General features: G+C 39.1%; 1 protein-coding gene across 1 annotated transcript in view; it reads left to right on the top strand.

Moving 5' to 3' along the window:
- Positions 1 to 10747: 10747 nt before the first annotated feature.
- The window catches only part of Asz1 (ankyrin repeat, SAM and basic leucine zipper domain containing 1), a 48230-nt gene continuing 43762 nt past the window's right edge, over positions 10748 to 15215 (top strand). The window contains exons 1-2 of the mRNA XM_055612870.1: positions 10748 to 10852; positions 11246 to 11345. Of these exons, the coding sequence (XP_055468845.1) occupies positions 10748 to 10852; positions 11246 to 11345 (205 nt within the window). The remainder of the gene's footprint in view (positions 10853 to 11245; positions 11346 to 15215) is intronic.

The following is a 15215-nucleotide window of genomic DNA, read 5'->3' as shown; positions in this document are numbered from 1 at the left end:
CAACTCTTCGACTGGGTAGCATTTTGTTATAAGTAGCTTAGACCGGGGCTGGCTAGAATTAGCTTGGGTTCAAATATGCAAGCCACGCTGGGGACTTCCACAGTCACCACTGAGCCTGACCTGGTGGGTGTCCAAGTACTTTCCAGCACTGATCAAGCACTGATGCAGAGCATTCACTTAGTGCATACACACAGTCTCTTCACCTCCTGCCAGTCATCCTGTGTGATGATAGATGGAATCCTTGTCACTTCTCCTCACAGAAAGAGCAGCACCTCAGAAAGGCTGCTATGAAATGACGATTGTACATGCCTACTTGCCTCCCTTACTTCTTTTCATCTTTGGTGATTTTTTTTCTTTAAATGACTTATCAGTACTGATATTTAATTATGGATTAATTTCTTTGTTTCTTTTGCTACACTACAAATATTATGAGATCAAGACTCTTACATAATTTTCTTAAAACTTCTCTGATGCACAGAATACAGAATATTACAATAATATTTCTGTCAGAGCTATATAAAAAGTAACTATATTTCTATTCCCATGACTATATTGTGAAGATGAATTCAAATAATCAAAAATATTTTAAATAATTTTGTTTCTTTAACACTAATAAATTTCAGAGAGGATTAGGAATATTTTAATTCCCAGTTATTGGTTTTTTTTTTTCCTGAAAAAGGAACCATACACTCCAAACAGAACAGAAACTATAAAATTGTCATAGCATTCATTTTAAAAACAAGTTTACCACAAAATACAGCAGTGCCATTTGTAGTGGTTAGAATGAGCTGCATTAGCTAATCACCACCAGTGGCTGAGTCAAAGTTTAAAACTTAGCTTTAAAAACACAGGAACTAGGAAGAACTTCAATTGAGGCAGTGTTTATGCCTGGCACGAAGCTGCTCATGTCCTCTCTTTCATGAGTCTCCTGTCATCACTGAACCAAGAAGAACACTGTGGTCTTCAATGCTAAGTAATTTTCTGATCCATTCAGTGGTTAAATAGTTTTCTGATCCATTCCAGGAAGTTCCCCTGGGGGAATTCCCAAGTATTTTCAGACAAAAACCTACTTACCAATTTCTTATCTGGCCAGAAATAAAACTTGTGATACACCTGTAAATGAATCATAGTTGATTCTCTAAGTCTCCATTAAGAAGATGAAGTCTCTGGAAAGGAATGTGTCCCTCTAATGTGTGGGTAAAACACATAGTAGAAATAATGACTGCCCAGAAGTGAGAATTCTTGGGACGGTGTTAAAACTTTTCTCAGTTAGATCTTACCCATATTCTGGAGTCAGAAAGCCATGAGTGAATTCAGGTTATCCTACTTAAATGATTGTGAGCCTTTTATATACAACCTTTCTATACCTGAGTTTCCTCATTTAGAAAATGAATAATTAATATCACCTGGGGAAGGGGAACTAGAGTGTGACATCTGTGGGTCTAAAGGGCTTAGAGAATTGACATGATAGATAAGACTGCTGCAGAAGTAATGATGCAGTGACTTAAAAATATGGATTGTTTACTGAGAAAGCACCAGCTTGATTTCCAATGTGGTTGTATAAGTTTGCACTCCCACCAGCAGCGGAGATGGGTTCCCCTTTCCCACATCCTTGCCAGCTGTCACTTGACATTTTGATCTTAGCCATTCTGACCCATGTTGGGTGGAATCTCTGAGCCATTTTGTTTTGCATTTCCCTGATGCTAATGGATGTTAAGCATTTATTTAAGTGTTTCTCTGCCATTCGAGATTCCTCTGCTGAAAATTCTCTGTTTTGCTCTGTGCCCTATTTTTAATTGGGTTATTTTGTTCATTGGTGCTTAATTTCTTGGTATGTTTTAATTTCTTTATATATTTTGGATATTAACCCTTTTTCAGTTGGAAGATTGGTGAAGATCTTTTCCTAATCTGTAGACTGTCATTTTCTTCTATTGATAGTGTCCTTTGCCTTATGGAAGCTTTTCAGTTTCAAAAGGTCCCATTTATTAATTACTGATCTTAGGGCCTGAGCTGTTGACCAGCTATACCACTCCTGTGCATATACCCAAAAGAAGCTCTACCATACAACAAGGACACTTGCTCAACTATGTTCATAGCAGCTTTATTTGTAATAGCCAGAAACTGGAAACAACCTAGATGTCCCTCAACCAAAGAACAGATAAAGAAACTGTGGCACATTTACACAATGGAATACCACTCAGCTATTAAGAACAAGGAAATCATGAAATTTGTAGGCAAATGGTGGGAACTAGAAAAGATCATCCTGAGTGAGGTGACCCAAATCCAGAAAGGCACAAATGGTATGTACTCACTTACAAGTGGATTTTAGAGTACAGGATAAACATATTACAACGCACAGACCCAAAGAAGATAAGTAACAAGGAGGATCCAAGAGAGAATGCTTAAATCACACACAGAAGGGAAAAAGGACAGACGTAGTGGCTGAAGAGAGGGAACAAGGTAGGAGAGAGAGTGCAGAGAGATATGAGGGTAGAGATCAGACCTGAAGAAAGCAGAAGCTGGAGGACAGAAGGCCTGTAGAGAAAAGAGAAACTGTGAGCAGGGCCATCTCTGTGAAAAGCTGGAGCCCTAAGTTTAGGTAGGCCCCTGGGAGAATATGAGGGTGACTCTAGCAGAGACTCCTAGTAGCAGAGGCCATAGAGACTGAAGAGGACACCCTCTAACTAGACAAGTCTCCTAGTAGAGGGAGGGGAACAGCAACCTACATTCAAAACTTCATTCCAAAAGTTGCCTTGCCTACAAGTTTTGCAGGGATAAAGACAGAACAGATAGAGCAGAGATTGAGGGAATGTCCAACCAATGCCTGGGCCAACCCAAGAGCAATCCCATGGGAGAGAACCAACACCTGACACTATTAACAATACTCTGCTATGCTTGCAGACAGGAGCCTAGCAGAGTTGTCCTCTGAGAGGCTCCACCCAAACAGCTTCAAATCATATACTGAGACTCAGAGCCAAACACTGGGTGATGCTTAAGGAGTCGTGTGGAAAAGTGGAAGGAGGTAAGGGAAAAGGACCTGGAAGTGACAGGAGCTCCATAAGAAGACCAAGAGAGCCAACTAAGCAGGGCCCAGAAGGGCTTGCTGAAACTGAAGCATCAAATAAAGATCAAGCATGTACTGGACCTGGGCTCCCTACAAAGATGCAGCCTATGGGCAGCTCAGGCTTCATGTGGATCCTCTAGTAAGGGAATCAGGTGGGGGGGGGGCTGTCTATGACACTGACTCTGTTGCCAGATTTTTTATCACTTCCCCCTGGTGGGACTGCCTTGCCAGACCACAGGGTAAGAGGACAAGCTTATTTCTGTTCTGACTTGATGAGCTACAGTGGATGGGAGGGGGGCTGTCCTTTTCTGAGGAACAGTGGGGGAGGAGAGAGGTAGGGTGGGACTGGGAGGCGAGGAGGGATAGGGCCATGACAAAGATGTAAAGTGAATAAAAATAAAATTTTTACAAAATATGGACTGTTTGCTTTCTTTAAGGTAGGTAGCATTTGGCAGGTTACTTTAACTTCCTGGCCCTTATATTCCTTATGTAAAACTTCTGTAGCCTTTATTCCAATAAGACTGTATGGAGCCTAGCTAACTTAATGTATATAAAACCCTTAGGCACTGACACAAAGAATGAATATGATTGCTGTTGTTGCTCTGATTATTATTGTGAGTTATTATTTAATAGAACATTTTGAAGCATTGATCTCTTTGTCTCATTGCTTATTTGAGAACTATTTCTTTTTTTGTTTATTATTATTAGTTACATTTTATTAACTCTGTCTCCCAGCTGTATCCTGCTCCCTTATTCCCTCCCAATCCCACCCTCCCTCCCTCAGCTTCTCCCTGCTCCTTTCTAAGTCCACGGATTGGGGAGGACCTCCTCCCCTTTTGTCTGGCCCTGTTTTATCAGGTATCTTCAGGGCTGGCTGCAAAGTCCTCCTCTGTGGCCTAGCAGGACTGCTCCTCCCTCGGGGGGGGGGGGATGGGACGTAAAAGAGCCTGCCATTGAGTTCCTGTCAGAGATAGTCCATGTTCCCCTTACTATGGGAAACCAATTGGTTATTTTTTTTAATTTATTTAACTTTTATTAATTACACTTTATTCATTTTGTATCCCCCCCATAAGCCCCTCCCTTCTCCCCTCCCGATCCCCCCCCCCCTCCCCCTTCTGCATGTATGCTCCTCCCCAAAGTCCACTGATAGGGGAGGTCCTCCTCTCCTTCTTTCTGATCTTAGTCTATCAGTTCTCATCAGAAGTGCCTGCACTGTCATCTTCTGTGGCCTGGTAAGGCTGCTCCCCCCTTAGGGGGAGGTGATCAAAGAGCAGGCCAATCAGATTATGTTGGAGGCAGTCCCTCTTCCCATTACTATGTAACCCACTTGGACACTGAACTTTATTGAGCTACCACGAGCTTCGTCGGAGCAAAGGTTCTAGGTTATATCCATACATGGTCCTTGGTTGGAGCAACAGTTTCAGAAAAAATCCCTGTGCCCATATTTGGTCCTTGTGGGGCTCCTATCCTTTCCCCATCATACTAACTCCCCTTCTGCCGAAGGTTTGGTTATGAGTTTTAGTATCTATTTTGAAACGCTGCTTGGTAGGGTCTTTCAGATGCCTTCTGCATTAGACTCCTGTCATTTCTTAAGCCCCTTTAGCGCTCCATTTTGTCTGTTGTTTCAAAAGAAATAGTATGTCTAGTATTTGTTTTGTAAGGATATCCTCTGGCTCCTTGATTTAAACTTCTTTTTCTCCTGGCAATAATCACTTTGCATTTTGTCTATTCTTACATCTTAGGAAGACGAATTCTAAAATTAAGCCAATAGCCATGACCTGATGAAGAGCTTCTGACTTATTTGAACATTGGTGTTCTTTAAGTCATCTCTGTAAAAAAAAAAAAAAAAAAAAAAAAAAAAAACCTGCCTGCTTCCTTGAAGCTTTACTCTTTTTTTCTTGTCATATAATTTTTGGGTTCCCTCTCCTCCTTATCCTTCATACGTAGTAAGCAAGCCTCTCCATTTTCATGTCATTCTCAAGTTTGCAATTCTAATATTTTAAAACATTACCCCTCATGAAACCACAAAATATTCAGCAAAGCAAAATATGGGTAAATACAAAATGAGGCTTGAAGGCATGGTGCTAAATGGCATTTATGGTAGACTGAGTACTGTATCCTAATAGTTCATGTTCATCTAGAACCTGTGAGTGTGCCCTGATTGGGAATAGGGTCACTGCAGTAAATAATGTAAAGACAAACCATGCTGGATTTGTGGTACGTCAAAAGTCTGATATAACCTATCTATGCTTACAGGAAGAGGGATATTTAGAGACACAACCAGAATTTAAGCTAAGAGGGGACAAAGACTAAGTGAAAAAGCTACAAGGCAAAGATTGCCTAGGATTGATTGAGATCACCAGAAGCTGAAAAGAATCAAAGAAGAAAGTTCCACCATAGCCTTCAGAGGAATCACAATCCTACTGAAACTTTCATTTTAGACATTTTAGCCTACACAACTATTGAAAAACTATTATTATGTAATAATAAGCCACCATATTTATAGTAATTTGGCCCAGTATACCTAAGAAACTAATATTAATGACATATATGCATATTTTATATGATGATATATATAACTTTCTTTGTGTCTTCATTTGCTGTATATCATTTATTTAAGTAATAATGCTGCTATAATCTTTACATATATCTATGATAATTTTTAGGTAATTTCTTAAAAGGATTAGCTTCAGGTCCAATTTTTAATGTAAGGGCATTCAGAAATTCCATTACAATTTTTCACTATCTCTATTTTGGATCAATTAAAAAATTGCATCTAAGACTTTATTTTTTTTTTCAAAATGAGAGCTAGAGATTTAATGACACAAATCTCATGATGGAATATTCATGACAAAATTTAATTTATCATTTAGCAAATATACATAGACATTATATAATACAGAAAAGACAAAATTCTAGAATTCTAGAATTCAAAATTGAGGTTTGTCTAAAAGTAAAAATCAAATATAGAAAGGATTCATACCTGGTATCGAGAAGACACAAATACAGCTGGACATGGTAGCACAGGACTGTATTTCCAGCATTTAGACAGCAGTAGAAGGAAGACAGTGAGTCCCAGGGCACCCCAAGAGACACAGTGAATTCCAGCTTATGCTGAACTACACAGACATAGTTTGTTTCAACACACTAAATTTAAAAATGAAAACAAGCCTAAGCCACCTCAAAAGATTAAGCAAATGGAAGAGAGACATTTTTTAGTGTTTGCGATCACTAGAGAATTACAAATGAAAACTACTTTGAAATTTCATCTTACCTCAGTAAGAATGGCTGATCAAAATCCCAGAACACATACTGGCATAAACATGGAGAAAGAACAGCACTTACAGAAAGTTAATGGAGGGCGAACTGGCTCTATGGGAATCTATGTGGAGGTTCCTCAACAAGCTACAAATATATACATCTACCACACAATCCTACAATATACCCAAATGACTCCATATCCTACTACAGAGAAACCTGCTCATCCATGTTCATTGCTGCTCTATTTACAACATCCAAGAAGTGGAATCAGCTTAGATGTACATCAACTGATTGATGGATAATGAAAATGTGGTATATTTACACAATGGGTGTTAAGAAAAATGAAATTGTAAGTAAGCAGATAAGTAGATGGAGCTGGAAACAAGTACTCTGAGCAAGGTAAATTAGAACCAGACAGACAAACAGTTAATCTTTTCACTCACTTGTGATCTTATCTGTGAATCGTTAGATATGTGTGTTCCACTTGGAATGCCCACAGATGGCAGGGACTTAGTAAGGACCCACATGAGGAAGGTTCAGTGGAGAGGGAGGAAGATAGAATGCAGTGGTGTAAAAACCTAATCTAATAGAAAGAGTTAAACTGGAGCATGGTAGGGAGGTCAGGGTAGAGGATGGAATACAGGGAGGAATAAACAACATCAAAGACCTTTGAAAAAAAGTCATATGAAAATTCACCGAAATTGGAGAGAGGTGATGTGCAGTTGATAAGAATGAACATGGCTTTGGCAAGAATAATTGAAGAGTAGTACTTACTGAATAAAGTGAAGGACCAACACAGATACAGAGACATCCTGGAGAAAACTGCAAAAAAAGTAATTCTATGGCTCCAAAAATACTGAAAAATTTAATAAATGGCCAAAGGTACTAGTTAAAGTTTATGGCAAAAGCATCAAGATCTGGCAACCAACTGAGTGTGTCAGATAATGGAGAATACAGAGATGTCTTCTAACAGCCTAGAAATTCTCCCCTGGACTTAGCTGTTTCTCAAACTGACTCAATACAAGAGATTATTTATGATAAAATTAGGGGCTAACTTCAATATATAAAGAATATATATATATATAAAATACAAATTTTATATAAGAAACCTCTCTATATAATCTAGTAATGAATAATAAAGAATATAATTATATCAGTTGCAGAAAAATGGATGAAATTGAAGATTTTATTAAGCAAATTAAGACAGTCTCAGAAAAATAAGTATAGCATGTTTTCTCTTATTTAAGATTCTTGCTTTTTATATAGACATAAAATTATGTATGTATAATAACAGGAAAGTAGAAACAAAATTGTCTAGCAGAATGAAAAGAGTTATGGAGATAGAATATGGTCAAAGTACATTTCATCCTTATATGAATATGTCCTCATAAAATGTAGCATAATATATAATCAATATACAATCAAAAGTAGAGAAATTGGAAAGACAGGACCATTCAAATTGATTTTATTGAAAACTAGTATCACAGCTGACCAGAGCACTCCTATCATATACTCCTCTCTTCACAAAACTCCAGCTTCTGGCACCCATTTTTCTCCAACTGATACAGTCTAGGGATCTTGATCAGGTTTGTTTCTCTGCCAGTCAGAAAAAGATGAAAAGCAGGAAAATCTGAAGCAAAACAGGTAGCAGAGAGATTTCAAGCACTACAGAACCAATCCTCAGCTGAAAAGGCGTTTATTGGGAAGGTGAGGAAACATTCACATAGAAGACCTACAGAAAAAAAGACCTTCTGCAAAGTGTGTGTGTTGTAGTGTGTGGGGTATGTGGGGGGTGCGCGGGGGTGGGGGATTCCTTCCCTAGTTGAGGCTGGTCAGTTTGAAAAAAGCTGGGGTGGTTGATTTGCCCAGAACTGTGGTGTGACATACCCTGAACCAGTCTTGAACTCCTTCTTGAGCCAGTCCATCAGCAGAGGAACTGCTGCAGAAGGCAAAAGCTTTTGTCAAGTCAGGAGACAAGGCAGGAGGTTTTCAAGAAGCTGGGTATCTTGGAAATCTGTCACCTTTATTACGCAGCCATGGCCCCTCTCCCTATCTGTCTGCCTACCTGGTAGTCTGTCTCACTCCTAGACTCTTACCCATGTTTTAGGTGTAGCTTTTTGTTTGTTTGTTTGTTTTGTTTTGTTTTGTTTTGCCTCTGCACAAGTTTAACCACTATACCTGAAATAATAATTACAGCTAAATTTTGCTTTCCTCTCCTATTGACAAAGGGTCTCAGCTAAGCCCATTACTTTATTTAACCCTCATAACAATTTTTTTTTTTTTTTTTTGTGGATAGTAAGGTACCTCCAATTGTCACAAAAGATAAAGTAGTGCAAAGGAAGCAAGAGCCTAAATCAATTGTTCAAGGACACATGCCTACAACTAATGATTCTACCATAATCTAGGTGATTTGATTGCAGGAATTAAGTACACTTAACTTATTTGCTCTAGGGACACTTATAATCTTCAACAGTCTTGTTTAGTTGTATGTTCTCTCTCTTCTAATTAAAATGTGGCTGCCATCACGTACCATAGTTTGTCTCTTTTTGGTTGTTGTTTGTTTGTTTGTTTGAAACAGGTTTTCTCTGTGTAGCCTTGGCTATCCTGAACTCTCTTTGTGTGTTTCTAATTTTTAATATTTTAAAATTTTTTCATTATATATCCCGATTGAAGGCCCCTCCCTTCTCTACCTCATGATCCCACCCTATCCCCCTCTTTCCCCCTCCTTTCTCTTCCATCCTATCTCCCTCCCCTACTCCACTTAAAAGGGGTGTTCTCCTCCTCTGCTATATGCCCATAGCTTATCAAGTCTCAACAGGACTGCCTGGATCCTCTTTCTCTGTGGCCTCATAAGGCCACATTGCCAGAGTTCTCTCTTTGTAGACAAGGCTGGCCTGAAACTCACAGCAATCCACCTGCCTCTGCCTCCCCAATTGCTGGGATTACAAGTGTGTACCAATGTGGCCAGACGATGGGTTGTTTTTAATGCTGTGTGCTCTAACGCCTAGCTCTGGACTGCGGCTGACCATGGTAGTATGTGACTTTAAGGTGTGTGCTCTGAGGGCTAAAGTAAGAGAATCCGAGATTTATAACATGGTGAGGCATAAGGGGGGAAGAAGGAGGGAAGATAGGACTAGGAGGAGTGAGGGAGAAGGCTACAGCTGGGATACAAAAATCAAAATAAAACCTTCAAGAGAGTGGTTCTCAACTGTCCTAATCCTACCACGTTTCAATACAGCTCCTCATGTTGTTGTACACCCCTCCCCCATAACACCATATGGAATAATTTTATTACTAATAAGTCTCTATTAATATTTATTGATATTTATTAATTATTAATATTTTATTTTCTTTTTAATAGTTATTTACTTATATTTTATTAATATTTATATTTTTATTTATTTTTACTAAATTTTATTAATAATAAAACTGTAATTTTGCTTCTGTTGTGAGCCATAATGAAAATATCTGTTTTCCCGATGGTCTTAGGTGACCCCTGTGAAAAGGTTGTTTGGGGTCGCCACCCATAGGTCGAGAACCATTGTTCAAATACTGAGAAATAATGGTACACGGCTAGTTTCCTTTTAAATCACTGAGGTAAATACTTTTTTAAATATTTTTTAACCAATCAATTTTTTTCCCTCTGGTGGCAAACATATTTGTAATCAACATTCTATCAATAGAATACAGAAAAGTGGGTCTGACCTTGGGCTGCTTTCCGCTGAAGTTGTTACTGCTTACTTGCTCTCTGGAAAGCTGAATCTTTGCATTCTTCCAAGGTTTTAAATCCACTCTTCCTCACATTCTCCTGTCATGAGGAGAACGTCATGGCTTTTTCTGTGAGTCACAGCAGAAGAGTGTTTTGAGTGTTGAGTCTCTAACTCTTAAGCTGAGATCTCTGATCACAAGAAAAGTAGAGAATGGAAGCAGGGGTCAAGTAATCACCCTTCTCATTTTCCTGACGGCTTCTGGAAAGTCTGTGTGGTATGTGCTCGTGACATGCTCTAGCGAACAGGGGTTCCTCCAACAAGGCCCTTACTTCTGACAGGAGTTACGTCCTACCCAGCAGGGACCCTGTTCATAGAGAAAGGCTCGGTCGTCCTTGGCTCCTTCCACGAGCAGGCATTCTTTGAAGTCTGAGAACGTAACCGAACTTTTATTTTTATTCTTTTAATGAAAAAAGTTCCTTAAAGAAATTCGAAGTACCATGGAGGCGCAGAGCGAGGTGGCGGATCTTCGCGAGGCGTGAGGCCACCCGGTTCCAGCGTGAAAGGCCAGTTCCCTCACAGCACGCTATTGGTAGGAGGGGACAGGAAGTGGCCCGTGCACAGCTTCGCGCCTGCGCCAGAGGCCCCAGGCGCATGCGCAAATCCACGGCCCTCCTCCGGCAGTGCACAGGCGCAAGAAGAGCAGCTTGGGGCCATGGCGGCGGGCACACTGAGGGGCTTGGCAGTGGCTGGCGGAGGAGAGAGCAGCGACAGTGAGGATGACGGCTGGGATATAGGGTATCTCGACCGGTCATCTCAGGTAGTGGAAAAGGCAACTTCTGGGCAACACTTGATTTAGGCCTCCCTTGGCTTTCGAAAGCTAGGCCCAGACACTGAACCTCCTTTTCCCCCCCCGCATGCCCAGTTCCCCAGCTTTCTCCTAAGGTTTGGATGACGCACGTGTTTCAGGTTATTATGCAAACTAGCAAAATGTCCCTCTGTTTACCAACTGCGGTTTCATCAGCTGTGTCCTTTAGGCTACAGACGTAGCTTCACCTGGATCTGGTGCATCGTTGCCCATTCCCTATAAAGAGATATTTTATTTGCTGGCCAAAGTGAAACAACCCCGTGTAGTTAATAAAACACTGTTATTTCCTGATGCACTGTAAATGAAAATGTACATAACGAGAATTTTAACACCCTGCTTTTTTAGAAATTAAAAAGGTCTTTACCTGTTGAAGAGAAGAACGAAACATTCAAGAAAGCACTGACCACCGGAGACATTTCCTTAGTGAAGGAACTCCTGGATTCTGGTGAGAGTTTAAAGAATGCTGTCAAGTTGAATGGCTGATCAAGTTCACTAGAGCACCTTGTTTTTCTAAAGTTTGTGCTGTTTTCCTGAAGAGTGTTATTTGTCTTTCTGATGAGGAATAAGCATCTTAACCCAGGCTCCTCCTTCTTGCTTAGCTTCTTTAGGTATACAGATTTTAGTATGATTATCCTATATTATATTGACTAATATCCACTTATTAGTAAGTATATACCATGTGTGTCTTTTTGCTTCTGGGATACCTCACTCAAGATGGTCTTTTCTAGTTCCCACCATTTGCCTGCAAAATTCATGATTTCCTTGTTTTTAATTGCTGAATACTCTTCCATTTTGTAAATGAATCACAATTTCTGTATCCATTCCTCAGTTGAGGGACATCTAGGTTGTTTCCAAAGGGTTGATTTCCAGAATATATAAAGAACTCAAGAAGTTAAACAGCAACAAATCAAGTAATCCAATTTAAGAAATGGGGTGCAGAGCTAAACAGGGAATTCTCAATAGAGGAATATCAAATGTCAGAGAAACACTTAAAGAAATGTTCAACATCCTTAGTCATCAGGGAATTGCAAATCAAAACGACCAAAAGATTTCACCTTAACTTGTCAGAATGGCCAAGATCAAAAACTCAAGTGACAACACATGCTGGAGAGGATGTGGAGAAAGGGGAACCCTCCTCCATTGCTGGTGGGAATATAAACGTGTACAACCACTTTGGAAATCAATCTGCCACTTTCTCAGACAATTAGGAATAGTGCTATCTCAAGATCCAGCTAGCACTTCTAGGCATACATCTAAAGTATCCTCATGTATACGACAAGGACATTTGCATAACCATGTTCATAGCAACTTTATTCGTAATAGCCGATTTCCTCCTTTATAAAAGTATAGCAGCATTATATCCAAGGTTATTGAAATTAATACATGACAATATATAAATAAAGGATTAGAAAATATAGGTTTATTTCAATATTAGCATAAGATATGTAAGCAATATGCAAATCTTATCTGTTATTTTTGTAACAAATGAGTCTGTCTCACTTTGTGAGCAAACACTGGACTTTGATATTCACTTGTCAATGTTCAGTAACATTTAATAAGAAAATAAGAGAACTGGCAATGTAATGTTCATGTATATGTCCTAAGGATAGTAATGATTGTGGTAGATAGGCAGCAGTTTGAGAGAAGAGAATTTGTTCTCATAATAGTGTGATTAGGAATGTTGAAGGTGATAGAGGAACATGAAGTATTAGGACTTAATTGGCCAAACCTAGGCTTTCAGCCTCTTGTAAAGAGTCAACTGCTAAGTAAGTGATCAGCCATTTCATATGTGGTCAGCCATTTGAAATATTTCTTTAATTTTTTCAAAGTTCTCAGAATACTTTATTAAATTAATAAAAATAAAAAACCCCAGAAATAACAGGTAGCCAGTCCAATCAAAATGAAAATTTATGGAGTAATAATGACCCATAAAAGTAATCATACATTAATCCCCTTTAATAAAAATATTTTAACATAGATATATCTATTATATATAAAAATTGATAGCTTATGAAATACATTAAAAACTATAAAATATAATAAAAGTACAGATAGCCCCATTTTCTTAATCATGCCTATATCAACATACACTGAAACTATCCATTAAAGGATAGACATAAAATAATTACAAAAATGGCAAAAAGCTTTTAAATATACTTATTTTAAAATACTTATTTCAATGGCCCCATATTAACAGTTTTAAAAACTTTTTTTTAATTATAGTGATTTACTTTGTACCCCAGCTGTATCCCCCTCCCTCATTCCCTTCCAATGCCACCCTCCCACCCTCCTCTTCTCCCATGTCCCCCGATAGGAGAGGTCCTCTTCCCTTTCCATCTGACCCTAGCTTATCAGGTCTCATCGGGACTGGCTGCTTTATCCTCCTCTGTGGCCTGGCAAGGCTGTTCCCCCATCAGGGGAAGGTGATCAAAGAGCCAGCCACTGAGTTCATGTTAGAGACAGTCCCTGTTCTCATTACTAGGGAACCCACTTAGATGCTGAGCTGCCATGTGCTACATCTGTGCAGAGGTTCTAGATTATCTCCATGCATGGTCCGTGGTTGGAGATTCAGTCTCAGAAAAGACCCCTGGGTCCAGATTTCTTGGTTCTGTTGGTCTCCTTGTGGAGCTCCTGTCCCCTCCAGGTCTTTCTCTCTCCCCCTTTTTTTTATAAGATTCCCTGCACTCTGCCCAAAGTTTGGCTATGAGTCTCAACATCTACTTCAATATCCTGCTGGGTAGAGTCTTTCAGAGGCCCTTTGTGGTAGGCTTCTGTCCTGTTTCCTGTTTTCTCCCTCTTTAGATGTCTATCCCGTTTGCCTTTCTGAGTGAGGATTGATCATCTTACCCAGGCTCCTCCTCCTTGTTTAGTTTCTTTAGGTGTACAGATTTTAGTATGATTATCCTACATTATATGTTTAATATCCACTTATAAGGGAGTATATACTATGTGTGTCTTTTTGCTTCTGAGATACCTTACTCAAGATGATCTTTTCTAGTTCCCACCATTTGCCTGCAAAATTCATGATTTCCTTGTTTTTAATTGCTGAGTAGTATTTCATTGTGTAAATGTACCACAATTTCTGTATCCATTCCTCCATTGAGGGACATCTAGGTTGTTATCCAGATTCTGGCTATTATGAGTAATGCTGCTACAAACATGGTGGTTTCAATGCTGAAGTCTACCAGACCTTCAAAGAAGGGCTAATTCTAATTCTCTTCAAACTGTTCCACAAAATAGAAACAGAAGAAACATTATGAAACTCATTCTATGAAGCCACAGTCACCTTGATACCTAAACCACACAAAGACCCAACTGAAAAAGAGAACTTCAGTCCTATCTCTCATGAACATCGATGTAAAAATAAAATAATTGCAAACAGAATCCAAGAACACATAAAGGATACAATCCTCCATGACCAAGTAGGCTTCATCCCAAGCCTACAGGGGTGTTTCAGTTTATGGAAATCTATCAATGTAATTCACCATATAAACAAACTGAAGGAGAAAAACCATGTGATTATCTCCTTAGATGCCAAAAAAAAACACTGGACAAAATCCAACTCCCATTTATATTTAAAGTCTTGGAGAGATCAGGGATACAAGGCACATACCTGAACATAGTAAAGACAATAGACAGCAAGCCTATAGCCAACATAAAACTAAACGGAGAGAAACTTAAATCAATCCCACTGAAATTAGGGACAAGGCAAGGCTGCCCACTCTCTCTGTATCTCTTCAACATAGTACTTGAAATTTTTCTTTAATTATAAAACATTTTAAAGCTCATTTTTAAAAGCCAATAATCTATGGATATAAGGAAAAAAGGTATTTTACCCTTGCTTCCATAAAACAAGAATTTTTGTACCAAAAGTCAACATTTACTTCTCTTTCTGTCATACTTTTCTTTCTATATTTGATGCACAGTTTTGGTAACAACTGCCAAAGAAAAGAATAATAAGGAAATAATGATTGTTACTCTAAACTCATTTTCTGATTATTACAGAAGTTTATTTTTAATTTATTTAAAAATTTATTTATTTTTAATTTATTTTTATAAATTACAGTTTATTCACTTTGTATCCCACTGTAGCCCCCTCCCTCATCCCCTTCCAGTCCTTCATCCTTTCTTCATCTCCTCCCATGCCCCTCCCAAAGTCCACGTATAGGGGAGGTCCTCCTCCCCTTCCTTCTGACCCTAGCCTATCAGGTCCGTTACAGCAATTTAAAGAGGAAAAAAATGTTAGAAAGGGCAAATACAAGTGTGTGTGTGTGTGTGTGTGTGTGTGTGTGTGTGTGTGTGTGTGTGTGTGTGT

The sequence above is a fragment of the Psammomys obesus genome, unplaced genomic scaffold, assembly GCF_907164565.1.
Source record: "Psammomys obesus unplaced genomic scaffold, mPsaObe1.curated_primary_1811, whole genome shotgun sequence".
Lineage (NCBI taxonomy): Eukaryota > Metazoa > Chordata > Mammalia > Rodentia > Muridae > Psammomys > Psammomys obesus.
The sequence above is the reverse complement of the archived record's forward strand: the minus strand, read 5'-3'. Positions and strand labels throughout refer to the sequence as shown.